This window comes from Homalodisca vitripennis, chromosome 1 (genome assembly GCF_021130785.1).
Source record: "Homalodisca vitripennis isolate AUS2020 chromosome 1, UT_GWSS_2.1, whole genome shotgun sequence".
NCBI lineage: Eukaryota > Metazoa > Arthropoda > Insecta > Hemiptera > Cicadellidae > Homalodisca > Homalodisca vitripennis.
In genome coordinates this window covers 72,037,649-72,065,550 of record NC_060207.1, presented here as the reverse complement: position 1 = coordinate 72,065,550, position 27,902 = coordinate 72,037,649, and the positions used below count along the sequence as shown (strand labels likewise).

At 32.4% G+C, this 27,902-nt stretch overlaps 2 protein-coding genes across 3 annotated transcripts in view; one reads left to right on the top strand and one right to left on the bottom strand.

Annotated features, from left to right (window-relative positions):
- The window catches only part of LOC124364408 (b(0,+)-type amino acid transporter 1-like), a 44,958-nt gene extending 19,005 nt beyond the window's left edge, over nucleotides 1–25,953 (top strand). The window contains exons 2-12 of one of the 2 annotated variants that reach the window (XM_046819878.1): nucleotides 11,944–12,045; nucleotides 13,052–13,333; nucleotides 14,253–14,378; nucleotides 16,286–16,385; nucleotides 16,654–16,698; nucleotides 17,132–17,255; nucleotides 17,844–17,950; nucleotides 19,254–19,350; nucleotides 19,611–19,763; nucleotides 20,551–20,719; nucleotides 24,062–25,953. In XM_046819878.1, the coding sequence (XP_046675834.1) occupies nucleotides 12,000–12,045; nucleotides 13,052–13,333; nucleotides 14,253–14,378; nucleotides 16,286–16,385; nucleotides 16,654–16,698; nucleotides 17,132–17,255; nucleotides 17,844–17,950; nucleotides 19,254–19,350; nucleotides 19,611–19,763; nucleotides 20,551–20,719; nucleotides 24,062–24,114 (1,302 nt within the window). In that variant the 5' untranslated portion in view covers nucleotides 11,944–11,999 and the 3' untranslated portion in view covers nucleotides 24,115–25,953. Of the gene's footprint in view, nucleotides 1–11,943; nucleotides 12,046–13,051; nucleotides 13,334–14,252; nucleotides 14,379–16,285; nucleotides 16,386–16,653; nucleotides 16,699–17,131; nucleotides 17,256–17,843; nucleotides 17,951–19,253; nucleotides 19,351–19,610; nucleotides 19,764–20,550; nucleotides 20,720–24,061 lie in introns of those variants that run through there. The other variant, XM_046819888.1, reaches the window with a different exon arrangement.
- LOC124364419 (protein yellow-like) lies at nucleotides 308–20,685 on the bottom strand. The gene is given in 7 exon segments (XM_046819902.1): nucleotides 308–772; nucleotides 774–945; nucleotides 1,370–1,763; nucleotides 1,900–2,082; nucleotides 2,331–2,540; nucleotides 10,608–10,708; nucleotides 20,555–20,685. Coding segments are annotated over 6 exon segments (1,272 nt in total). The 5' UTR covers nucleotides 10,639–10,708; nucleotides 20,555–20,685; the 3' UTR covers nucleotides 308–490.
- Nucleotides 25,954–27,902: the final 1,949 nt, after the last annotated feature.

Here is a 27,902-nt window from a genome sequence, read left to right as displayed (position 1 = left end):
TCAAAGCGCCTTCACATTATAAACTGCAATTAAGACACAGTTACGTATATTAAATAGCCAAACACTATTTGAAGGCAAAGAAATATACGGGCAAAGCTTAAGAGACGCGTGCGAAGCCGCGGGAAATAGCTAGTTTTATATATGAATAACAAAAGACTGATTTCATCATATTAAAATTTAAAATAACTGATGCGAATAAACCATTTTGTTCAATGGCCACTTAGTATTAACAATTAACAATAATTGTGTGGTGAAGTTAAACTAGGAAGCATTTGGTTAGGAATTTCAATATAAGTTACTAATAAAATTAAGGGCTAATTAGGTAACTAAGTTTTTATTTACATACTTTACGTTTACATTGTAATATCTATCCTGATTGTTACACACATAATTATTTAGTTGGATAAGATAAAGTGTGGATAAAACAAATGGAATATCCACTGGATATTTTCTCCACTATGGTGAAGAAAATTATAAATTAGGTTGGAGGTCATGTGTAAAAAGCTTCGGCCCAGGTGGGAGTAAGCCTATATTCGGGCAGCCCGGGGTCACATTTAGTGCCCTTGATGAGTTGGTCAATGGGCGAGAACATAACGCGGAAGTTGTAATCAGAGTAGTTGAGACTGGAGAAGAGATGAACAGGCATCCTATCAGACATGACCCAGAGGGTGTTGGATCTGTCAATGCGAACATCACTAGGGAAGATCAGCTTTTCCTCGTCCTGAGCCAGAGTGAGAAGGTTCTCTTTGAGGTAGGGTTTACTAGAGTCCCAAACACGCCAGTGAGTTCTGGTCCACCAGGTTGTAGAAGAGGATTCCACGATGGTCAATGACATGAGTGGATACGTGTCCTCCGGTACCACGCGAAGGAAGTAGGTAAAACTCATTGTAGCTGCTCCCGGTCTTGGTTTTGTTCTTCAGTACTTCGGTAGACACGTAGAAATCTCTGTGAAATTGATAAGCGCATTAACAGTTAATCTCAAATCATTGCAGATAAACTAATGGGAATGTTAACTACGTTGATACATTTTAGTGTCCAGAATTGAAAAGAAACCATCGTACATCTTATTGTTGTCACATATTGATTGATTACAGTAACTAAAACAAGTTCAAGACATTAAATAATTATATTTAGAACGAGAAGAGTCAGGGCTTCACACCTCAGCTATTAGTTCATACAGAGATCCTAAGTTCTAAATACCAGAGATCAATATCTTTACTTTACATAAGTCAAGATTTTTTTTACCAAAGGCAAATGCACTCTCGATATCTATAAACGGTCCATCAATAATTTCTCTCTCCGATACAATATTCAATCCTGATCACCACTTTATTATCAATAAACTATCATTGAAACTGAGCACACTTACCTGTAACTTGAGAGAGGGTGGAAGAAGAGGGTTTTGGATCCATTGGAGTATGTAGGTGACAGAGCAAGACCAAACACTCCCTCGTTATGCCACTGGTAGAAGCTGACTCCACCAACAGTATAAGCGCCCGCAAGGGGATCTGGCATGAAGAAGCCGTGTTCAAATCTCCAGGAGTCGTTGCTAGCCCAGGAGTATACAATTAGGCCGTAGCCGAGGGCATCTGCTGCGTACAAGAACGTGTCCTCACATGATTCACCCACATCGACAACAATGTTAGGAACGAAAGAGTTTGAATTTGTGTCTTCTTTCTTGAGATTATATTTCCGTATCCTGGTGTCTGTGTTTAGGTCAAACACGTGGATCGCGTAGGGGCACAGCTGTTTGGTTGTGTTTCCTGTAACAAAATAGAAGCTTTAGCTAGAGATGCATGTTAAGGAATGACTTTACTTTGATTTCTGTTTCCACCACGTAGTTTGAATTAACATAAAATGAATTATTTGAATGCTGATCTTTGTAGAAGAAAAGTTTACCAAGTCCGATGGCACCAGAGTCGAGGACCCATAGCCGGTCACACGAGTCTACTCGTACACGGTAAGTGGTGGTGATGGCATCACAGTCGCCCTGGCGATTAGCAGCCCAATCAGGATATGGCAGCAGCGGAGGCGAGATTTCTGGACTGTCTAGCAGAACATAATTTAATGTTGACGGAACACCTGCAAAAAAGTAATGAGTTATAAATTAGAATCTGACTACAGAGTTTTTATACATGTCTCGTAAAAACATAAAAACAGTGGAGTTCACAGTATTAAAAAACAGCTTATAGACAGACTATAACTATAACTATGATACTATATGGGGCAAATCATCTTTACCTATTCTTTTATAACTTTACGTGTAAAATATCTCAGAAAATTAAATACGATCTCAATGTTACATTACACGAAAAGTAAAAGGAACTAACCTTCACGCCACCTCGGGACTGTGACAAATAGTTTCTCACGCCACACTTCCATGCCCACTGGCAGATTGTCTTCTGGGATGAACAGTTTCTGCGTCTTGGCCTCCTGGGCGATCCATTCCTCCTCGAACACATAGTCCAGTGTCTTCCAGGCAAACTTCTCTTTCAGAGGATTGTTTGGCTGACCGCTCAGCCCTGAGATCCAACATAGGGCTGTAACATTCATGCAATCATGTAGTATTTCAATGCGAATGTTGAGTACAATTCCGAATAAATCCTTCCCACCATAGCTACGTTATGTGAAGCCATTTCAAATTGTATTTTTGTATTACATGAACTCATTACAATGGAACCAAACCTAATAATATTCATCAAATTCTTCAGTAAAACAATTTTGTTAAAGTTTTTAAAATAGTTTAAAGGCATAATATAAAATGCATATCTGTAACACAGTTTACTTCTAATTTTTTCATATCAAGTTAAATTAAAAACCAAGTAAGAAAAAAAGATATATACTACAGACGAAATGTTTATTGTGCAAACTAAGGCTGCATTGTCAGAGAAACATCTCCTTTCTTATTTTGTCTAGCACTGGTTTCATGATTGGCAGTGTTGCCAAGCTTATATAAGGCATCGCCCTTGGATGTAATATTAGTTTCCTCTTACGAGTGAGTTATGAAGCAATTATATTTTTATGGGGTGAAAAATTATCCTTCTTGTGATGGTGGAGAACAATTTACGAAGTACCTTCGCTAAAATTGGTGGGCAAAGATACACCGCTCAACGAACAATTTAATCTCAGGAAAAGACCAAAGGAGATTTATCAGTGCTCGGAGCCTACTTCCTTCCCTTGGAAGATCAGTCTAGGGATATGTTCAGTTTGTCTGCAAGAAATCGTGTTTCACTGGCAAATGCCCGGTGTATATTTATCCGGCGTTTGAACGATGGCAAATGTCCGGAAAAATCATGTTTCCTTCACAATCCTTCCATCGTCAAAAATAGCCTTCAAACAAAGAATAAGAGTTATGTTGTTCAAAATAGTCACAAACACAAAATGTTAAGAATAGGAGTATCACCATTTAAGTACTCTGAAGCAGCCTCTTTATATCTTAATATTATTATTAATTTGAGAATTGAAAAATAGACTCTTCCCATAACTTTGTATGACCACACCACTTCCTTTCTGCACACATCTGGCATGCCCATACTCCAGATCCTGACAATATGTAATTTATAAATCAAATTACTCGCTGCTACATATTTGCAAATGCTTTAAAAAAGAGGTATGCCTTTTGACTTTAAATTCTTTAATTTCTCCAAACTTATCAAAACAGAAGCTGATTTATTAAAAAAAACATTTAAATATAGAATGGACAGTGTAGCTAAGAAACAAACATTATATTAAAATTGTCTAAATTTGATTGAAGGCATACACTAATCAAAGGCACTTCAGTGTAGAATAGTACCTTACTAAACAAATAAGTTATTGCCTTACAATGAAAATGTATGACTTTCAAATGTCAATATAAGGTTAAAAAATTAAAATTTGTAGTAAACCATATTTACTAAACCTGGACTAAATTTTAGAAACACTAATATTCTAATCTAACTTTGAATACACCGATATGAATCCAATGAAAATTTTGAATTAACACATTCAATAAAGGGTAGTGCATTTTGAATATTTCTTTCATATATTTGGTTACCTACAGGAACATTTAGTTATTGATCTTTGAAAGTATAAACTTAATCGCTCATTTAAAATCACTCTACACTGATGTTACTAGCAAAATTAATGTCACATCGATATAGAATAAGTTGAATTTTATAAACACAGTCATTAAATAACCAACAATAAAAAATGCTGGAATAGTTTAACTGATAGTAATAACTGTATATTTGTTTTTATTCTTTCAAATTATAACCTTGGAAAGTATTATCCAAATTGCTTATCTAAGATAAGGGAAAATGTTGGGATTAACAGGATTTTATAGATAATTTATATTTTTTACAATTTTTTTCCCTGAGATCAATTCAAAATAAGATTTAGTTGAAAAGAAATCATTTTGATTATTGTTGTTGCGCTTCTTGTAAATGTGAAGATGATTTCAGTTTTAAAGTATTTGAAACAACCAATAGTCAAATTCAACAATTTGCGTTTTAAAATGATTAATAAATTCATACACATTTTCTTACAAATAATCGTTTTAATAAAAACTAACTGATTTAGTGTAATAAAATGGAATATAAATTGTTGTATACTGTATAAATAATAAGAATCTTTCAAATCTGTAACAGTACGCGCGCTGAAGGTTCGGCTCCGAGTCAACCGAGCAGACTATGGCGGGGGGACGGGTGGATTGCCCGATATAACAACTGTTCTGCAGACATCCGCCAATGTTTGGCCCGCTGCAGTCTGAATATTTATTGTCCCTGTTCTCAGGATTCTTTATACATCAGTGTTTCGTATTGATTCATCTGTCATAAAATTAGTGTATAAAAAATACACCCCGAAACACTTTCTATTCGAATATAATACAATGAAAGTCAACATAATTTCATTAAAGTTTAAACTTTTAGTTTATCACAGATCACCACTATGGCCTAAAGTGTTTTTTTTTTTTTTTCAGAAATAAACTGTTGCAAAGTGATTCAATGTTAAACTTTCAAATGGTATTGCCGTGTTGCATTTACGTGAATGGGCCATAAACTGTAGGGCAGCGGTGTCCGCTGGTGAAAGTTTCCTGACCAAATAATAAAAAAAATCCTCGCATACAAACTTTTTTGTATCACAATTTTGGCACAGTTAATTTTAAAATATATTTTATTAAAGAAAAGTAATAAAACATTGAAACTTAATACATCCATTAGCATTGGCATAAACAGGAAAATAGATCTGCGAAGTTTCAGAACTTTATTTGTACAGGAAGTTGGTCTAACCATAAGTTGATTGTCGAGCAAGAATTAAACACTGCCGTCCGTGACGGATCATTGGAGAGTCAATGTTTTTATTTGGTTAGTAGGGCAACGACAGGGCCGAACCTTCAGCGCGCGTACTGTACTTTGTATGTTTATTTAGACCAAAATATTAATTTAGTATAGGAATTGTTTTAAATAGCAAACGGTTGAAATGTAGTATTAGTTGTTAAAAAACACTTTAAAAGTGAAATGTTGTACACTTTTTAAAAGAAAAAAAATGATAACAATCAATTGTTTTTGAGCTGTATATCATTTTAGAATAGCTGTTTAGTGATTTTTCAAAAAAGTGCTGATATCTTGGAAAATAGGTAACTTTGGTTCCTTATGTTTTGTTAATTGGACTATTAATAACATTTGTTGATCTATCATGTAGAGGTTAAGTGGAAGAGAGGACTTTTCAGTCCTAACTTCACCTCTATAAATAAACGCATTTTTAATTTCATTTCTAAATATCATTACTGACTTTTTGAACTCTCTAAATATAAATTATTGAGCATAGGGTGGTTTTGGGGTTATGATCAGCGAAGATATGAAAAGTTTGTCAGATATACTGTCATGATGGTTCTTGCAATGGACAGATTTCAATGAAATAACTTCAAACAACAAAACAATTTGTAAGTATTTGATTAAAGTTTTAAAGTTTAAGGTACTGTATAACGAGAATGAGAATTTACTAACAATGCCTGACAACAAAACATCATTTAACAATGAGTTAATTCTCCAAATTATTGTAGATTTAAACTACTTTTTTATTTCAATATCATTTTATCTGTAACATTTCTTGAAAGAAAATGTTATATACCTCATAACAAATGTGAAGTGTATTTTATGCTGCATACAATACAGATTAGGTATTCCTAATGCATTTTTTAAAAAAAATGAAAAGCCATTTTGTGTTAGTAGACTTTTATTGCCTTTATGAGAGGTTGCAGTCTAAAATACATTTTTATAGATTTCACCAAATAAATTCGTTTCTGGGGTTAGGACCAGTGGCGTAACCTAGACAGAGTCGCGCCCCCCCGCAGCCGTACTGAAATGCGCCCCTCCGTCGGCTCCTAAACACCCCCCCCCCCTTCCTCCTACTGACCTACACGCATCGTTATAATTATAGCCTACTTCCCTGGTCTACCTTTTTTCTCATGATGTTCACTCTACTTACGGTAAATTGTAATAGAAAACAAACCTTTACTTTTTAAGAGTGGCTTTAAATTTGTTGTAAATAGTTGATAGTCCCGTGCTGTGCAATGTTTATTTTTATACATTTTGTAAAAAAGATCAAAAAGGAAAAGAAAACTTTAAAATTGAATTATTCATTCATAATTATTTATTAATGAAACTATCTCAAACATTAAAATAAAAATAGAAAAAATTGTAGACATGTTAATTATTTCCATTTATTTAAACCCTCTCCTCTTCTTAAAACTGAAATATTTTTCAGCTAACATCTTCAAGTTGATCCTACGAGCCCGTTCATGTTCTATGCTCAAGACTCCCAAAGCGCTCAGCCTGGTATTGGTCATAGTGTTTCTCAAATAATTCTTTATGAGCTTGAGTTTAGTAAAATGACCTGAAAATTTATATAAGATTAAAAAACTATGTTGTTAACATATATGCCATTTTCAGGTTATAATACAAGTATATAATTAAAGGGTATAATAACTCTCTTCTTAACACAAAAATTAATTTTTGTTAGTACGGGTTTTTATGATATTTTGGTGATTACGAACCTTTCCGCTGACGCTGACGTAACTGGGAGAGTCAAGAACATCATCATCGCTGTGCAGACATCAGAAGGCTGCTTGACAAAGTCACGTTTTCTATCATTAAATATGAGGCTAAATCCTTAACTTTTTTCAATCCTCTTGTTTTTATTTCATCCGAAACAATTGTTTCTGAAACACACTATTTGTGTCTCCAACCCGTGTGAAACATCTTCCTCATACTTCTCACAAAACTTCCTGGCTGAAAAAATTAGTTCATCATCACTTTTCTCTGTGAGGTACTTTGGAGTTAAAAAGATGAACTGATCGTTAATCCTGACCATGCTCTCAAAACGTCTGGAGATTTTGAGCAATAACTATATCCAAGCTCCTGTAAAATACTTTTACTTTGAATTCTTGCAATGGATTAGAAAATTCAACATCGTTGGTCAGTTCGTCAAAAAAGTTTTTTTACTTTTTTACATCGTTTAGTCGGCAGAGAAGACTCAATATTCCATCCCCTGGCTAGCGTTTCAGCTTCTTTAACAACACCTTCAAACTCATTTCTTGCTCTCTTTAGTTCAGTCATACTCTTTCCAAGAAGAGTGGGCTGTAGCTTCGTCAATTGATACATCCTCTTTTTGTAGTGTTTTAGATGTTAATATTAATTCTCTCTAAAACCTTACTTTGGAAAGTAAGCATCAATACAAATTGAAAACACGTCATTTGTTTTTTATTGAGTCCAGTTGCCTCTAAAACCTCTTTATTCTTTTTAGAAGTCAGAATAATATTCGTCAAACAGCTTAAGACAGAAACAAAGTTACACTTTATGGCCAGTAAACAATCGTACCTAGATGACCAACGGGTCGGACACAATCTTTTGAGTGTCTTGCTAAGTATAGACCCCCTTTGCTCCATAGATTTCTCTCTCAAAGCTTGCCATCTTGGCAGGCTTTCGCCGAAAAAACACGTAAATTTGATTGACCAAATCGTAAAATAAAATCATTTCTGTTATGTCAGTAACTGAGTCATTGAGTACCAAATTTAAAATTATGCGAGGCACAATGCACGTACTCTGCATTTGGCGACTTTTGCTTTATTCTAGATTGGATTCCAGAATAGTTTCCACTCATTACGGCTGCCCCGTCATAACCCTGGCCTCTACACTTTTCAATTTTAATGTTGTTTTCTTCTTCCAAAAAATTACAAACCTCGTTAGTAATTTTTTCCGGAATTTTGGCCTGTGTAAGAGCTATGAACCCTAAGAATGATTCTTTAATTTCAAGATTTTTCGTAGTTTTGGACTGCCACATGTCGTATTACTATCGATAGTTGATCAGTTTTTGATGACGTCTTGTGTGGTGTCTAATACCAGAGAGAAGAAAGGAGCTGCTTGGATTTTCACTTACAAACTTCATCCAGAACATGCTGTGACGCAAACATGATCATTTCATTTTGGATTTTGGGAGACAAATACTTAACTTTGCTTTGATCGTTTTCTAAGTGACTTTTTAGAAGAGGATCGTATCGTGACAAACAAATCTATAATATTCAAAAAGTTTCCAGAAGTAGTGTCCACTGTTTCAATATTTTCATTCCGATGCCCTCTGAACGCTAAGTTACAAGTAGCCATAGTTATTACTACATCTAAAAGTCTTTTGAGAATCTCACAATACTCAGGTTCATACTTTTGAATAAGTGATTTTGCATCTTGGCTATTTTTTACGGTACTATATGCTAAACATGAATTTAAGTGTATACGAGATGTTTCATGTTCTTTAATTTTTTTGCTTAAACCTTGCCAATCATTTATTAGACCTTTACACACCAAGCATCTTTAAATTTAGGGTCAGTTCTGTCAGCGAACAACCAACAAGGTTCACAGTATACGCCATTTAATAAAGGTGAATAACAAAGCCAAAACCGTTCTAGTTTTTGGCCCGTTTTGGCAATTTTGTAATAAAAATCACTGCTAAAAGATCTATTGTTTGTCGAGTCTTTAGGAAAAGGCCCTGTGGGCCCTACATGGTTCAGAATTCAAATGAAAGTTTTATCTTCTTCTTTTAAGAGGGATACTCCGTCATTAGTGTAGAGCCCAATGTCAGTTTTTAAAAACACCACGTTGTTGACTGATTTCATTAGTATCAATATGCAAAACACAGTTTTTATCAATGTCTACGGTACAGCTACAGCTATCATTATTTATCTTAACGTCTAGACTCACGTCTGGTTCGTTATTTGTGTGAATTCAGGTGGGGTCTGAGTAGATGTTCCATTTTCTGTCTCGATGGTAGGTAGGTCAGAACTTATTTCACTACACTCACAAATTAAACCGGAAGTTATTTGTTTTCCTTACACTGTCATTGTTTTTACTAAGAGATATGTTCAGATTTAAAAAATAGATCAATTTTTTGGTGTTTTTTTTGCTTTTTCTTCCTCCTCCTTCTTCCGCTTTCGGTATTCTGCACCACTAGGTTTTTTAGACATTTTTGGTTTAATTATTGATTTAGTTTTCTAGTACGATCGTCCCATAATATAAAGTTTCCTGTAAGAGGTGTAGTTTGCAAACACTTTTCTCCGCCACCACAGTTGTAGGCTACTGAATAAATCACAACTTTCGAAAATGCAGTAAACGTAACGAGTAATGAATATATGACTGAGTGACAAGGAACCACAGTATACTGTGAAGGAACTACCTAACAATAATTGGTACTTGGTAGTGTGGAGGGAGGGAGGGAGTATTCAAGTCGCAACATGAAACAAGGCAGTACACGCACGCACACCCCCACGCTCACACACGGTCTAAAGCGCCTTAAAATACACTTCCGTGGCGGTTCAGCAAATAGTTTGCCTGCTTTAGTTTTGAAGGCGTTTAACTAAAACAAGAAATGATAATAGGCCTACGATATTCCTCGCTAGCTCATTTATACAAAAAAAAATTTATAAGGAATTACAATGAAAATAGTGATATTCAACCTTAAGAAATTTGGTAAAATCGGTATAATTTTTTTTATTTTTTTCATTCCTTCGTGTGGCGCCCCTTGACACGCCGCGCCCCCCGCATTGCGGGGGTTGCGGGGGTATGTATTACGCCACTGGTTAGGACAGTTGTATACATTATTAATTTTATTCAATTCAGGTTAAATTTAGATTATGTACAATATTATTCAATTAATGCCTTCTTCTTGAATATTAATGCAAATAATGTCCACAATTAAAAATAAATCCGTCACAACTGAGAAACAGTCACTCTCTCATTTAAATGTAATAGTAGATATTTTAAAGTAATGTAATTTTTATTTCCAAAAATTATTTTTCTATTTATAAAATTTTAACAAAAATAAATCAGGTTCTTATACCTATCAACATTTTTTGATTCTTAATTAAATTCATTTACTATTTGTACAATTTTGAGTCTTTTTTTAATGTTTATGATATTGAAATGTTAGTGAATACTTTTATAATGATACATTTAAGTTACATGAAATATTAAAGATTTATATTAGACCAACTTGTAAACATTTTTCTGTGGAAAAATTCCTATGAATGCATTTACATGGCCTTAGTAGTATTAAAAATTACAAAGTAGCGAAGGACTTACCCACACAGACAGCCACTGTGTTCACAGTCATGATTGTGTATCAAACTCCTGAGCAGCTGCTGTTATAGTGACAAGTGACAGAGGTCACCCAGCTTTAAACCCTAAACCAGTGATTTCATAATAATCATTGTTGCATGAACTAACCACAATTTGTCCCTCATATAATTAATTGCTGCCAAAACTTATTTAAGACAGTTAACTAAACATCCTCAAATTTTGTCAGTACGGTATGTTTTAATTCCTATTGTATGCCAGCCATTTCTTCAAATTTTTTTAACAAAAAATCAAATGTTTGTGTCTGGCAATGCAATTATATTAAATATATCTTAAATATTGTCTTAAACTGCATTTTAAGATATAGTTCAAGTTACTCATAATTTGTAAAAGGTAGTCCAATTATTATTATTTTCTTATTAAAATTAGAAGAAGCTGTTTTTTGCTCCTAGACAAAATACATTACCACCAACTCGAATGTTCCTCTCTTCGATACAGATAGGTTACAACAAAAACAGCACTTTTCCATGGCAAGCTCGTTTTATCTAAATTTTTTGCTCAATCAACTACACTAATTTATACAAATGTTTACTCATTGTTCTGCCCCCTGAAGCTGCCTAGGCGATCGTCTGTTTTGCCTAATGACACCGTGCCTGACTGAAATCAGTTGGTAGTTGTAGTATTTTAAGCAATTCAGTAAAGAGAAAAGGGAACGGGGTATACGTTCTAGTATATTTAGATATTCTGTACCCATTTACTTGTAAATTTGATATTCTATTACTATATTTTGATTTTACTTATTCATACATTAGTATAATTGTATTCTGTACTAGACATTAGTATATTTAAATATTCTGCATTTATGCATTGATATATTTTAATATTCCATACTAATACACTGTTATATTATGATATTCTGTATTCATACTAGGGTAAACATGATCTTCTTTAAAAAATACACTGGTATAATATAGTACTATGTACATTGATATTTTTTTAATTTTCTGTATTCACATACTGATATATTTTTATATACTGTATTTAAATCAGCCTATATTTTTGTATTCTGTATCCAGACATTGTATTATGTCCAGAAACTGGTGTATTTGTCAGCCCAGGCACCGTACTGGAGGAATGTGGCTCAATAGGCATAAGCTTTGTGATGTGGTCCATTTGTGCAGTCATGTCACTCATAACAGACAACGTGGTTATGTCCAGGAACTGGTATATTTGTCAGCCCAGGCACCGTACTGGAGGAATGTGGTTCAATAGGCATAAGCTTTGTGATGTGGTCCATTTGTGCAGTCATGTCACTCTTAACAGACAATGTGGTTATGTCCAGGAACTGGTATATTTGTCAGCCCAGGCACCATACTGGAGGAATGTGGCTCAATAGGCATGAGCTTTGTGATGTGGTCCATTTGTGCAGTCATGTCACTCATAAGTAAGGGTTCTTCTATGGTATTATTTATCTTCAATAACAAATAGATTTAATGTTTATATTTTGAGTACAATTTATAATTTGGTGTACAGATACCAAAATAGCTGGGTGTACAGAAAGTTATCTTAATTATAGCTGATTTTAGATTGTTGGTTTGCTTTTATATTGTTACTTCTTATTCAAAGAAACCTTAAATAGTTTCTTAATTAATCATTTAAATATTCATGATATATGTACACATTAAAAATGAAACTCGTTTAAAATATTAGATGCTACTGATAGCTATAATCATATCTATAAAATGAGTTCTCCTATAAATTGGTACTGAAGGTTGTTTCACTAGAGCTGGTTCTCAATGTAATTCTTCAAATTCACAAATGCAAAAAGTTGGTTTTATAATAATTAAGATTTTTACAAGAAACCTAAGTCTCAAAATCAATTAGAAATTTTTGGTTAAATACTATGAGATGTAACCCAAACAAGTTTTTATTACAATAATAAACAATCTATTATTTTATAATCTTGTGCTATAAAATTTCAAATTGATTGTTTACAATATACAATTAATATTGTTTATCTGTTCCCTCACATTCAATTTGTGCTACAAATTACTTAACAGTACTCAAGACGAGAAGTCCAAGAGCAACTCTGATCTCAGTAAGATTTGAGTACTTTTATATTTAGATTTCAAATCTCTTTATTTATACATTTGTAAAAAAGTTATTCATAGAATAGTGCCTTATTGCACATGGTTTATTACAATCAAATATAGAATATGGTAGCTTAATTAATAAACTAAAATAATAATTAATTGTTTTACAAATTAATGAATGCTTCATTTTAGTACTTATAGTAACCATTTAAAACAATGTTAACGTTCACTTTTTAATATGACTTTTAAATATCATAATACTTTAATATTTAAAAAACGGAATATATGTTTTTCATAATCTTTTTACAAACACTAGTGTATATTACAATATATTAAATTATTAAAAACATTTCCCAGCTGTCCTACCATTTGCTGAGCTCTGTACTGTTGTACCCAAGTCTGGCAGTCAGTATGTCTATATACAAGAGGCCTTCAAAGACTTTCACCCATTCTACGGTCAGATGCCAGGATTCATCTACGTCTGGATCAACTTCATATTCATGCGGCCTGCATCATTTGCTATCCACAGTCTTTTATCAGCTGATTATATGTATGCCATTTTCATTCCGGCAGTCGGTGAAGAATTTGACACTCACTACAGTTTCTTGATCAAAAATTTTATTGGATCCGTGTCGCTCAGTAAGTATTTACCCATGTTATGACCTAACATACCATTACACACAAAAAATAGATGATATATCATTTCTCTCATATTAAAATAGATTTATCAGAGATACAGTATAGGCTACTAATGCAATATAAATTTATTATTCTAAAACTTTAAATAGTACAAGAAAATATAATGTTTCCATGATATTCCATATTATTAAGGGTCAACAGGGCTCTCTTAAAATGTGTCATTGTCCTTTTGTGTGCAATTGGTAGAAAGGTCTTAGAGACTCATTATAGGTTTACATAGGCTCAAATCCTAGGAAGAATCCTATTGATTTTGGGGGCAAAAGGTCAAAGAGCAGTCTATCCGTTTATCTGTCCGTCTGTGCGATCTCTTTGATTATATTCTGCCAGGTCCTACATACTCCTTTGTCTCTTTTTATTTTATTAAGAATCTTTTTTTGTGTTAATCTTGATTAACATGAAGATATTATTTTTAAAACTAACTCGAATCTTTAACTTTAAATTTAAACATTTATTGGAAAATGCTTATATTGGATGAGCATTGGTAAGTTTAACTGGTGGTTATAAGTTTTCCAGTACTCCACTTAGATGAGCTTTGATGGTTCCCTATTACAGTAACTGCATTACAATTATACATTTGGAAGCAATTTAGGTAAAAGTTTTAATATGTAAGTTTTGCAAGCTGCATATAAACTGTTTAAAAATTGGTACAATTTGAAAACTTGAAAGACTTGTAAGACACTTAGTGTTACTCTTGTGTATTCAAAATTATTACATTACAATTGTACCTAAGAGTTAAGGTATAATTAAAATGAAATAGTTGTAGCTGATCATATTTATTTAAGATCTAATGCCAATATTGCAATAATTACTGAATCAGTTATTGTTATAACAATTTTTATCATTAGTACAAATGTTTCAGTAATCATTGGCTTAATCAACTGCCAAAGTGTGAAGATCTACATCATATCTCAGGATCTCATTACTTACTTCAAAATGTTGCTGTGTCTTGCTCTAATTTTAGTTGGAGCGTATATGTTCATGTCAGGTACTTGTTTTAATGTTATAAACTTTATTCTGTGTTAGCATATATGTTAAGATTTGTACTTTAAAAAAAATCCTGATGATGCAACAGGCATTACGCAGGGGGGTTTAACATATTCTACTTAATTGACATAGCCCATTTACAACAAAAGACCAAGTATTTCTGAATTTACAATCTATGCAGCATGATGGAAAGCTGTTATCGCAGTCAACCACTTACAGTATGAATATCTATAGACTCAATCTTATGGGAGTTTATGAACCTTATTAGTATAAAATAAATCATTCCAGTATGACTTAAAGTATGAGTTGTTCATTGACACTATTTTGGGATGTGGAATAGCTATCTAAACAAACTTTTTAAAGCTTTATTTTTTATTTTAGTTAGTTTGGAAAGAAAATTCATTCAATAGCTTCGCAAACAGAGGATTTCAAATAAAGTATATCTCACTTTTCATAGATATTTAATAGTTTAGCTAAGCTATTTACGTGCAATCAAGCAAGGTTAAAAATAACAAATCTAAAAATAATTCTGTACACTGGAAATTGCTATAAACATATTAAACATGATTGGTTTTACTTTTAATAATAACAAGGTAGGAGTATGCCATACCATGTGTCACATAGCAGGCTTCACTTTGGTTGTTAGCAAAACTTCAAATATATAATACATCCATATCTTTGTTCATTAAGTTATGTTTCATAGTAGTATTCAAATAATAAAATTTTCTGTGAACTAGGGAGAGTGATATAATCTAATCTTGTGAATAAGTTTTAACAATAAACATTTTAACATTTTACATGGTATTATTTTTCTTTTTACTCGATGAATAAAAATATCATATATTAAAATCTTATACATTGTACTCAGTGTTTATACATTTATTTATTCTGCAATTTTCATGCTGCCATCGTGAATACCCTTGACCAATGTAAAAATGTTAGTTAATGCCCAGCCCAATCTCACAGAGTGACATGCGCCATAATTGAACCCAGTGTTGTTAATATATAAAGAAGCTTCATGCAACATTTCAAGTCAGTTATAGGTCAGTTTGATTTTTAGATATTGTACTGACTGAAAGATATGAATTCTTTCTAGCCCCATGAGTGATAGGCTTCACTAGTGCTCAGCCAATAAGATTCAGCAACAACTTATAGACAGTGATAGGGACAAGTGATGTGACAAAATTAAAATTGTTGTGAAAACATATAAAAAGGCTACATAATTAATCTTACAACAAAATTGTATGAGTATACAAAAATTCTCACTTATTATAGATTACCAACACACATCTATACCATCTTATTTAGTCAGAACCTTTTGTTTTTTAACTATTAGATTTTACAATAAGAACTTGGTCAAAAACCCCCAAAAAATGTGAAAACTTATAATATGAACTGTTTAGCCAGTCATTATAGAAGATTAATGTTGTAATATATTATTAAGAGGATTTTTAAATGCTTACTATTCTGAAACACCATAGTATACAAAAAAATTCTTATAGAGTACTGTATTTAAAACATGCTTAATGTCTTCAAACAACATTCCTCCTAAATTTAGAGTAAATCAAACAATGCTTGTGTTTTGTGACAATTACATAACACTCAAATGAGTGAAATGTGCAACAGTTGAGTTAAAAAGGAATAAGAAATTTTAATTTAACTAGCGTGTTTGTGTATGAAATTATTTTAGTAATATTTGATAATTTATCTTCCAAATTTTTCTTAAAATAAAATTTGTATAGCAAGGTTTGACAGGCTTATCGATCTCTGTATTTACATACAGTATATTGCATATATTGTATACAGTATATTTTATTATAAATACAGACATGTGAAGACTATAAAACCAGATTTCTGGTTTCTCTTGACTTTAAAGTACATACATTTAAAATTTTGTGTTATGTTCAGAACAGGCTATCAACTTTGACATGGGTTTTGACAACACTACACTGACAGTGGCCCGCCTGCCTCTAGCTCTGTACGCAGGACTGTATGCCTTTGACGGAGGGTAAGCTCTCACTTACAATTCTTTGGCTAAATATGAACATTTAACATACATTTTTTTTAGTTTCTTTATGCAATTTTTTATGTCTCCACTTAGGCTTTTGTTTAAAAAAAATTCTTCCATATGTTAGCCATACTTTAATTGTTTTGCAACATTAAAAATGACAATGAAGGCATATAATATAATATAACAACTAGTTTATATCCAAAAAAGTATAATCTGTTTCATTTTCAAACGCATAATAAATTAGTTGATTATTTATTAATTACAGGTCCATTGTCACTGGTTTGACTGAAGAAATCAAGAATCCAGAAAGGTAAAATGTACATAAATTCTGTGGTATGAATATTATTTATTAGAATAATCCAATACACTTTATTCATTGGAAAGTAGATATTTATGATTATCATAGTGTTATTGAATTAATTTTTATGGCTATACTATCTCTTCTCCTGAAAATGGAAATTTTCATTGGTTTTACTAATGAGTTTAAATAAGCTAAAACAAAACAGCTCTCTGATTAACAAACCAAGTGGATGCTTTTGTCTTTTTTATGTTCTTCCAGCTCCTTTGATACTGCATTGTACCAGTTTATACCATTAAATGTAATCAATAGTAAATCTCAAAGGGTGTTATTTTCATTTGGAAAGAAACAATTTCATTGTAAATAATAACCTAAGAGTAGTAAAGTAATTAAGTTTTATAATATTTTTATATAATGTAAATTAATTGGCAATGTTCAATTTCAGGACAATTTTGCGGAGTTTGATCATGGGTCTAGGTGTGGTAACGGTCACCTATCTGCTGCTTAACCTATCCTTCCTCAGTGTACTCACAGTGGATGAGATAACAACAAGCTCTGCGGTGGCTAAGGTAAACTGTATATTGCAATGACGTATCAAGTTGGTGAAATTGGTTTCTCAATGTTTCAAGTATTCAGTCACAGCCTTAAAGATAGCATCTCCAAAGATAAGAGAGAAATAAAATATTTTTTTATTTGACAAGGAATTGTAAACACTTAAAGTAGATTGAGACATTTGGAAAATAATTGAAGACAAAGATATGCATTTTTACAGTTAGTACTGTATATGTTATAGAAAAAACAAAATTATTCAATTTGTAATTTTGTTAATTATTTTTAAATTTTAAATAGACACTTTTGTATGAAATATTTAGTTAAAATAAACGTCATTCCTGAGTCATATTCATACTGCAAAAATGCATATTATGTCTTTAACAGCTTTTTCTTGAATTAGTCATAATAACACAGTTTTGGTTTAACATCTGTTCATTGAAGATGGTTCTCCTCCATACTGAGGCAAAAATACATCAAGAGTTTAGTTGAGTAAGTAGTGTTAAGCATTGTGTGAGTTGCAAATTAGGTGTTAGTTATGATACTGGCCGCATAAATCTAAGAACTGTTATCTTTAATATAGCTTTGCTTTAACAACTTTGCTTCAGTTGTTTGCTGAGAAAGTCTTCGGAGTACAAGCAGGTCTGGTTGTGTCCATTCTGGTATCCTTCAGTTCTGTTGGTGGCAATTTGTCTGGCATATTCTACTCATCACGGTACATCATATTCTTATGTTACCAATACATATAATGATATTAAAGTACCTATAGTAACATTTTACTATAGCAGTTAATGAGTAAGGAAAAAGTTAATTACGAGGGGTATTAGAAAAATAAGGTTCCCTATGCCGCCGAGACAGAATGCGATATGTTGGGAGAAATCTGGAAACACTGTCTTACTCATTAGCTGTCCCTCTCTCTATCCATACCACTCGCGCCTCGCTAACTCCAACAGTGCCGGCCTAGCCGCCTTCGAAGATGGAGCTCCCTTTCGTTGTTACCGCCAGATGCGAAATTCGTGCTGTGATACGTTTTTGAAATGCAAAACAGATTTTACCTATTGAAATTCATTGTTAGTTAATCGAAGTTTATGGGGAAACATTAAGAAAACTGAGACGCGCGATCCAGAACCGCCGGTGAGGAAGATTGTCCAGTGGTATGAGGCTTCTCCATGACAACGCTTGACCTCATGTCTCACGTCAAACTCAAGAGCTGCTGACAAATTTTGGCTGGACTATTGTGCTTCATCCCCCCTATAGCATAGAACTCCAGACCTAGCCCCAAGTGATTATCACTTATTCCCAAAATTAAAGGAATACTTGTGTGGCCTTCAGTACCGATGATGAAGTCAAGGAAGAGGTTACTCGATTCCTCAAAGGATTGGCGGCAGAATTCTACAACATGGGGATAGAAAAGTTGGGCCATCGTCTACAAAAGTGTTTGGACAGAAACGGTGATTATGTGGAAAAATAGCTTAACTTTTAAGTTTTAAATTGATGTATAACACTAAGTAGAAATATAGAGCTGTCTATTTGAAAAAATCATGGGAACCTTATTTTTCTAATACCCCTCGTATTTATTACATTATCACTTTATTTGTATGCAAATTTTAAAGCAATTATAGGATGTATTAAGTTAATTTCAATATAAAACTATATATAACCGTACAAATTTATGATTGTGCTCGTTGTGCCTTTTGAGCACACTTCATGTTTCTAAATGGTACAAGATAATACTGATCCATGTATTGGCAATTAATAATTATGATAATTTTGTAGTGTAAAAGAAAGAACAATGATGTGTGTGAATTGTGGTAAGAAAACATTTTTATAAATTTTATGTATACAGTGAGTTATGAGAATAAATTTGTATAAGAATTTGATTGTACTTATATGGGATTATTTGATTTCAAATCTTGAACCGTCATCTATTTAAGATTTCATTAGCGTGCTTGCTTGTCGCTGACTTGTATAGTTATGTAAATACATATTATATTTAGCTACAATTTCATTGTTTGAAGGTTGGGCTATGCAGCTGCTAAAGAAGGACACATGATGGAATTTCTGTGCTACATCCACCGTACAAGACTTACCCCCACTCCTGCTGTTATTCTCCAGGTGACTTTTTTAATTTGTTTGAATTAACTTGACATAGACATATTAAAACGTTTATGTGCAGTAAAAATATAATTTAGAAAAAGTTATATAATTTTTTAAATTTTGAAGATGTTTAGCATTAAAATACATTTCAAATTCAAGGATAAACATAAAATGATAGTCATAAAGAGCATCATAGCACATACAGTATAAATATTTCTTGACCAGTGTATAAATCAGAAAAACCAATATTTGATTATTGCTAATTGAGTTTCAAACAGGTTGCCCTGTCACTTGTGTTCTACTATGTTGGCAAGAGTGCTGAAACGCTTATTAACGTCTACTCATTTGTCCTCTGGCTCAATTATGGTTTCACAATGGTGGCTTTGATCATCCTTCGGGTGAAGAATCCACAGGCTTGGAGACCATACAAGGTATTCTTCACAAATATATTAAATATATCAAAAATACAAAATCAAATTGGAACTAAAAAATGTATTTTTTGTAGCTAGAACACATGGGTACTTTGGCCACAAATAAAAAGCAATAACATCGCTTCTGTACGGTCATAGTCACTACCTCAAGAAAAATATCAGATGTCATTGAAACAACTTTGATGTTCCAAAAATCACATATTGAATTGTCAATTTCACTTTTCCTTAGTATTTTCAAGATATACTATTAATTTTTTTACTATACACAAACTATTTAAAAACCACACAGGACCAAAAACGCTAAAATACATTAATGTTGAGGACATTTGTGACACCAGACTATTTACCATTAACAGGAAAAACAAAACACTTCTGGGACTAGACTGAAGTTCTTTGCTATTACATTAACATTGCATCAGGGCTAGATTCTGGTGTTTTTAACTATGTGAGTTAAGCATAGGCCCTAAAAAGGCAGTTGAAGGTCGAACAAAGTCACCTATCTGAACAGTATAATCTTTAGCAACTATTTTGTAATCATTGGTTGTAATCTCTTCCCTATAAGGAGGGCTTAAGAAGTTGGTGACGTGTCAAAATCATTGAGATGTTTTTGAGAAAATAGAATAACAATCCACAAATACCTTACTCTAAGAAAAAAAACTATCCATTATGTAAAATCTCCCTCATCAGCTAACCAGTCACCACCTATATTATCGTTGTTGTGGTTCTCATCACTGGCTTCAAGGTCTAGTACTTATTTATCCATAAAAGTAACAAAGGCCATGTTTAGGTACCTCTAGTGATCCCGGTAGCTGTACTGCTGATTTCCTGGCTGTTAGTTGTGACCTCCCTCGTCACTCAACCAGCCACCACCTATATTACCGCTGTGGTGGTTCTTATCACTGGCATCAAGGTCCAGTACTGGTTTGTCTACAAGAAAAAACGAATTGTGGGATTGAGTAAGTGTTTTTAGGATGAGGAATTATACTTTGCAAGAAGGTTGCTACTGTTGCAAAATATAATTATTCACTTTACCCATGTTTGTATGTGTTGCCTGACAATGATGCAGTGTAGAGGGTTACGGCTGTTATTGTGAGATAACTGAATCATGCAATGACGAGCGTTGCTGCCCGGTCATTGGTGGTGGTTTGGAAGTCACTATTAAACTGTTGGTCCCCAGGTTTAGTGTTAAAGAGGGCTTCTTAGCCCTACCTTTACCTGGTAAAATAAGACAATCTTCTATTTTTTCACACTACTTATAAATTTTAGTTGAACATACCATTAATGTCACATACTTCCAAAATATTTTATGTTTTCTTATGGCATAATTAGAAATAACATCTTTTCAGGTGGTAAAAATCTAATTAAAGTCCTGATGAGACCTTCTACGGACATATCAAAATAATAAATACAAAATGGTACATGCTATGTTGAGCTCAAAATAAATTTGTTCAGGGGATATAGTTAGTGTTTATTTTCACTTGTGCATGTTTATAGAGATTGTAGAGATTCACTAAATATAAATTATTACTATTCTTAATATAACAAGTTTTAGTACATTTTTATGGTTCATCACATTTAATATAATTTAAATTATTTTAAAATTATAGTCTATTTTTACTACCCTAACTCATTTTATTTTAAATATAAATCTTCTTATGGTATTACTAGAAAGTATTCTAAATTTTGACTTCATTTAATTCTTAAGAGCTCAAACAAAAGAGAAAAGATAACCTGCACAGAAAACTATTTGCATAACTCTATTAGTATTGTAGGGGGAGTATGAGGAGTAGGCGGAGATGCACCACAATGCAGTTGTGATAGATATTAATTGACATATTCAAACTAGTTATGTACACTATATTTCAAAACCAGTTTAAAATCTCAATTGTTTTCATGAGAAAAGTTTGACATGATTAGGGTTTTGTAGGTCAAAATAGAATTTGATTTCTTGTCTGGTCTATTACCTTCTTCAGTATTTCGTACAAGGAATAAAATAAGAACTGTTGTAATAAACTAACTAAATATCAAAATTTAAATTCAATGTGTCTACTTAAGTCACCAATTCTCTATGCCACAAGACTTTTCTTAGTATAGATATTGGACAGTATATATTATTGTTATATAATAACATCATATAAATATAATCATATAAAAATGTATGTAAAATTTAAATCATTATGATGTAAATAAATTGGGATTCTAAAATTCCATTTCAGTTAAAATATTGTTTTATTTTATTATGAATTACTTAGGTAGTAAGCTCACCTTTTTGAAACTAAAATGTCTAAGTAAATGATCTCATAAAATACAGAATTTTCATAAACCAGTAAACAACTACTTGAATTGTAGTTTTCACCTTGTAATGAAATATGACTCTTATCTATTGACAAGTATTAACTAGTTAATCTTTTTGTCTCTCATTTAGTTTAAAATCTATTATGGGTTAATGGGTTTTATTACTATTGATAATAAATTTTAGGGACAGCAAAGAATCCTTGTAATTAGTCCCATAACTTATATAAGATAACTACATTATGTATTAAAGTAATTACAATATAAATAATTGGCAGAACTAAATACTCCAGAACTAAAATTAAGTAAATTTCAATCATAAATAATACAAAACATTAGTAGTGTCGACTTTTAACAATACTAATTTACAAATCCTCTTCAAAAACAAACTTTAAACAAATAATTGACAATGAATATAATATTTTTCATTGATTTCTTTTCTGCCCTAATTTAAAATTAAGCTGAATTGTTAAACCCTTCAGAGATCAGTGTTAATGGTAACTGTTGCAGTTATCTACAAGGCGAACTACGGCCTGCTACTATAAGGGTTAAATCATATAAATAATTAAATCATTTGGATTCTAAGAATTGCAAATGTAATAATCTTTGATGTTTTACATTTTCACTAGACTACTTACACTTACAATCCGAATGGTAGTTAGTCGTTGATGTTCATCACAGTCAACATTACTGACAGCTTTACTTACACAGTACATTGCCGTTATCAGAATTGGCTGAGTTATACAATCTACAAACTGTTTTATATCAATATTGAAACATATTGATTTTTAAATAAAAAACTATTTGTCAGTTTTCTTGCCCATCTGAACAATGCTTTAAGTCATTTGATTCAGTTAAGGAAAACCATCTACTGACTAAGACTAGTTAGACTAGATCAGTAATATAATTATAAAGTGTATAAGTATAAATGTAAAGTTGAAAAAGTATTTTTACTTTTTGGAATTCATATTAATAATTATTCTTCAAATGTGCTTAAAGGTAAGAATATGAGTAGGCCTATTTATTATAGAATAATAAGCCATTGTATCACAGCTTAGTAGGTCTATCTAAACACTGTTCTGTACACAAGGATATGGTGAGTGTAGTGACAAAGTATATAGTGACATAAAACTCTATTTACTGAAGTACCACTGTTAGTAGTAAGTTATGAGCTTTGTTTGAGAAACTGTCTGTCTTCCTGCCTGGCTTGCAATTGAATGTTTGTACATTAAGCAGTGAACAAAGAATAATATACAGGGGTGACATATTGACAAAGGAATATTAATAGAAATGTTGAGTTCAGTTCCATTTCACCTTTTACTTCTTGCAGCATCTGAAATCTTGACTCCTAGTATCTGGAGTCAACGTCCATCCGAAGAGATTGAAAAAAGTCAGTGACCAAGTAGCTCAAAACAAGCTCCTTTCATCGTTTCAACATCAGAGACACCTAGACTACAAAGTCAAGTGCAATCTAAATGAATAGATATTCTCATTGTCTCATCAGGTGTAAAATTGAGTTGACTACAATTTTCTGGACACAATCTTAAATAATGGTACAGCAACCAAGTTTTCCACACATAACATAGTTATGGTTGGAAAGTTTGATTCAATATGAATGTTGACTTCAGCTGGTGTACGAAGCAGAAGGCGAATGGAGCTGAACTCAACATTCATATTGAATCAACCCTTTCCACCATGTGTGGAAAATTATATTATTAAAGTAGGGTTTTGTAAATAAGATGTGCTCCAGTAATGGAAGTAAATTGGAAACCCTTCTGTTAATATTTAAATACACAGATCAGGCCAGTAGAAATGTTATATAGGCCTAGATAAGCTTGATTTTAATTTTGTGATAATGAAATTAAATAATATGTTTAAAACATGTGAATACATTAACTTTCCCTGTAGTTAGCAGTATAGATACACAATATAACATTCAAGACTTAAACATGTCATGGTTTATCCCTTTAATTGTCTCAATTACTTAATTGAATGTTGTGTTGCAGCCAAACTGACCACTATGCTACAGAAGTGGCTGGATGTGGTACCTCCTTCATGAAACTTCATTTTGGAGGTTTTTTTTAGTGTTCAACCTGAACTTCAGAAAAACGTCAGACCTGAAGCAGTCACATTAACTAGCACCGATTTATGTGTACTTGTTGTTTAAGAAAGTAAATAATGATAAAACAGAATACTCTGTTAGGATTATAGACTATAGACACTATAGTGTGGTGATCTGTCTACACCTTTCAACTCATCAATTTAGTCTTCACCACTTGTCCATGTTGGTCATTGACACAGGAACTACATTTTTCGCATTTTTCGTTGCGGTCATCACATTCAACAGTTCCAGTCAACATTTTTTTGCTTCAGCTTCTTTATTGCATCATCCTTGGGGGTTTTCTGCCATCATAAATTTGTCAGTAGTCTGTGTACTCAATACCAAATTCACCAATCTGATGGTAACAGACATTTTTGCTTACGACAGAGGTTCAAATGTGCACATTAGTTTTCCAGTCCAATGATCTGTTCAGGTTGGGCTTCAAAATGGCCGTTTTAATCTTTTCGCTGCCAAACCACCATACTTGGTGACCATGCTCAGACCCCCATTTTAATCATCATCCTAATCAGTAAACCCCAATGAAAAAGAGATCACACCCTGTGCTGTTAAACTTTCAATTAACATCAGAAATTGAAAAAAAAATGGTAAACGCTCTTTATTAAACTAACCAATTCCACAAAATAACTCCAATACATGTTGGTTACTTCTTGAAAATGTCATATGATTATAGTTCACATAATACTCTGTTTACTAATATATTTATTCTATGTTTCTTCATTACTAATATCCACACACAAACACAACACTTCCCTGTGGTAAATTATTATGATAATCAATCTTGGAGGCTAAAAAATATAATTTATTAAAAAAGCTTAGGCATACAATTTTTGCTGGATTTTCAGGTCTATTTTAATAAATTTGTGTGTATTAGAAAATTAGATTGAACTTACTAAAGTATTATTGTTACCACTTATATTGACAAAACTTAAATTTGAGTTGATCGTCTCATAGGTGTAACTGCATTTACATAGAATTTATTAATGTATTTAAAGGAACTATTTAAAAGGGTAGACACAAATTATAAAATGTAAAGTTAATGTAAACACTTAATTAATTGGTAATATAATATAACATTGAGAAGTTTTGGCTCGGGATGTTCACTCATTTGATTTTCAAACTCTGATTAACCATGATTGCTTGTTTTTATTATTATGTAGCTCTTTCTAATATAGTAATTATAATGTAACATTACAAAATTAATGTTACACTGTATTTAAAGGCTGAATGTGTCAGTTGCAATAATTAAAAATTAAACAATCTCAATGAGAGAAAATTGTGGTTTTTTTATTATGTCCTTAACTTATGAATAATATAATAGCCTCTGTTTGTGTGTGTGTGTGTGTGTGTTTTGTGTTGGTAACCTTTCGATGAAATCTGATCAGCTGTTCAATCATATTTTGTAAACATAGCTTAAAATTTACTCAGTTAATAGTGGCCAGAGTCATAACAACAGAGCCTTGAGTGGACGGATACGGCTTCTCCCACTCGTAAAAAATTCAGGACCCTGTAACCTGACGGTAAAGTCATGCTTACAGTATTTTGGGATTTTCAGGGGGAAATGCAATTTTTTTGAAGACCAAAGAACAATCAACAGCCAGTACTACAGTGACATGTTGGAAAAAAAGATAAGACCTGCCATTCGAACAAAACACTGTAGGCTCTTGACTCAAGGCGTGATTTTTCATCATAACAATGGCCATCCGTATATGTAGCGTTTTTAAAGCTACATTGGTTTATTTTTTTAAATTAAAACTTAAATTAAATGAAAATTTTGGAAACGGAATATTGGGATTTAATTTTAAATTAGATTGTGAGAAGTTAGGATAAAAACGAATATGTAATCCTTTGGCAAGTTAGTACTGGTATTTAAATTGTTAGGAAGGCGGTTCACTGCCTTGAATTGATCAGAACTTGTCTTGTTACGGCCATTGTTCTCCTAGTTTGATACAGCTGGACCAATGAGAGGACACCGCGGATGTCCATCAGAATTGGTTGGAAGGGGGAAGTGTATAAGTGCCATCTCATAATTTTCGCCCTTATTTTCGTTAATTTTTGTGATTTAAGTTGATTACAGTGCGCCGTGTTTTTAAATTTTTTTCCGCGAAGGATTTTGAGTTAAGCACCAAATTTATTGCATGTTATATTGAAATAGTCTTCCAGATCTGATATTAAATTAATTTTGTTGTCTTTTTTATAGGAAAAAATTAAATTCATAGAGACTACAGAGCAATCTGCATAATTAATTCTCGATGAACAATAAAGCATAATAGAATCATACAAGATACATTTGGTTCAAACTTGCAAGAAAAGTGAATTAAAATTGAACTTTGTTAATAACTTTAATTGAAATTCGGAAATTTTGTAATTTATAGTTATTCAATTGGAACTGTTTTATTGTGAATTATTAATTGGTAATTAATTGAACTTTAATAATTGTTTGAGAGAGTTGTAATCTGAATTGCAAAGACTTGAAAGTTAAGGTGCAACTAGTGGAAAGAGAAGTTTAAATTTTTATTTTTGAATTCTGAGTGAACTTAGAAGTGAAAATTTTTATTTTAGTTATTTCCAAGTGGTATTTGATTTTATGTGAAACTTTATTATTTTATATTAGAAGAGAGCTCTGATTTTTAGTTTGATATATTTGATTAATATTTTTATTTCATGCCAAAGGACCTTTAAAAATTACTAAATGGTTTGTAAAATTCTTTGTGGAAAATAGAGTGATGAAAATTCTGAAACTTTGAACTTATTAATTTGCCAGTGTAAAATAAATCCATTATTTTTATTTAGAACTGTGATTTTATTTTCGACAAACCAGATAATATTTAATAGTTAACAATTTAGTAATAAATTGTACTGAATATTCACTCGGAGCTTACTAATAAAAAAATATTTTATATTGTAAAAGTGGCTTTGAAATCAACTCAAAGAAAGATGGGACAAGTGTGTAAGTGTTGCTGGAAACTAGGTTGAAAAGTAAATAAAGTTTTGTAGTGATTGAATAAACAGTTTTTGAGCAGTAGTAATTTGTCTCGTTACTTATTGAATTACCCTTGTAGTTCAGCTGTAGGAGATCTGTTTTTAGCACAAGTTCCCCTATATTAGCTACTCCAAAAACATTAACTTCAGTACCTCAAACTATAAAAAAATAGTGATTATAGTCCAAAATATATGTTGGAACCATTCTTGAAAATGTGTATTTGCTTACAGTTAGGCATTAGCGAGTGGAGGCAACTAAGGATTTAGTTTTCTGTAGTAACTCTTTAACCATCTTTCCTACTGCCTCTATGGTTCTATTGTCTGTCATTTATGTTAAGCTGAACTCATAAGAAAGGTTTCATTTCATCACAGTATCATAAGCTCTATGTAAGAACCTATCAAGCTTTTAGCATTTGGTCCATAGTTCTACAATGTAATTATTGACAAAAATGTCAATCAAAAACACAGAAAATGTTTAAATAATGATTTACGAGGGGGTACCCAAAAAAAAACCGGAATTGTATTGCTGGCAGCCGGCAGCGTGTAGTACACATTCCTGCCGCTAGGCGTGTGTCGCGCAACCCATTGCGAGCTCAGTGACCCCAATTCTGTTGTCCTAGTGCATTCTGTTCGTTCGTAGTGACTGTTTTCGCTAACCCTGTTTTGTTTCGTTTTTTGTCATGGCAAGTTTAAGTGAACAACGTGCAGCTGTGAAATTTTGTTTTTTACTTGGTAAAAATGCTGCA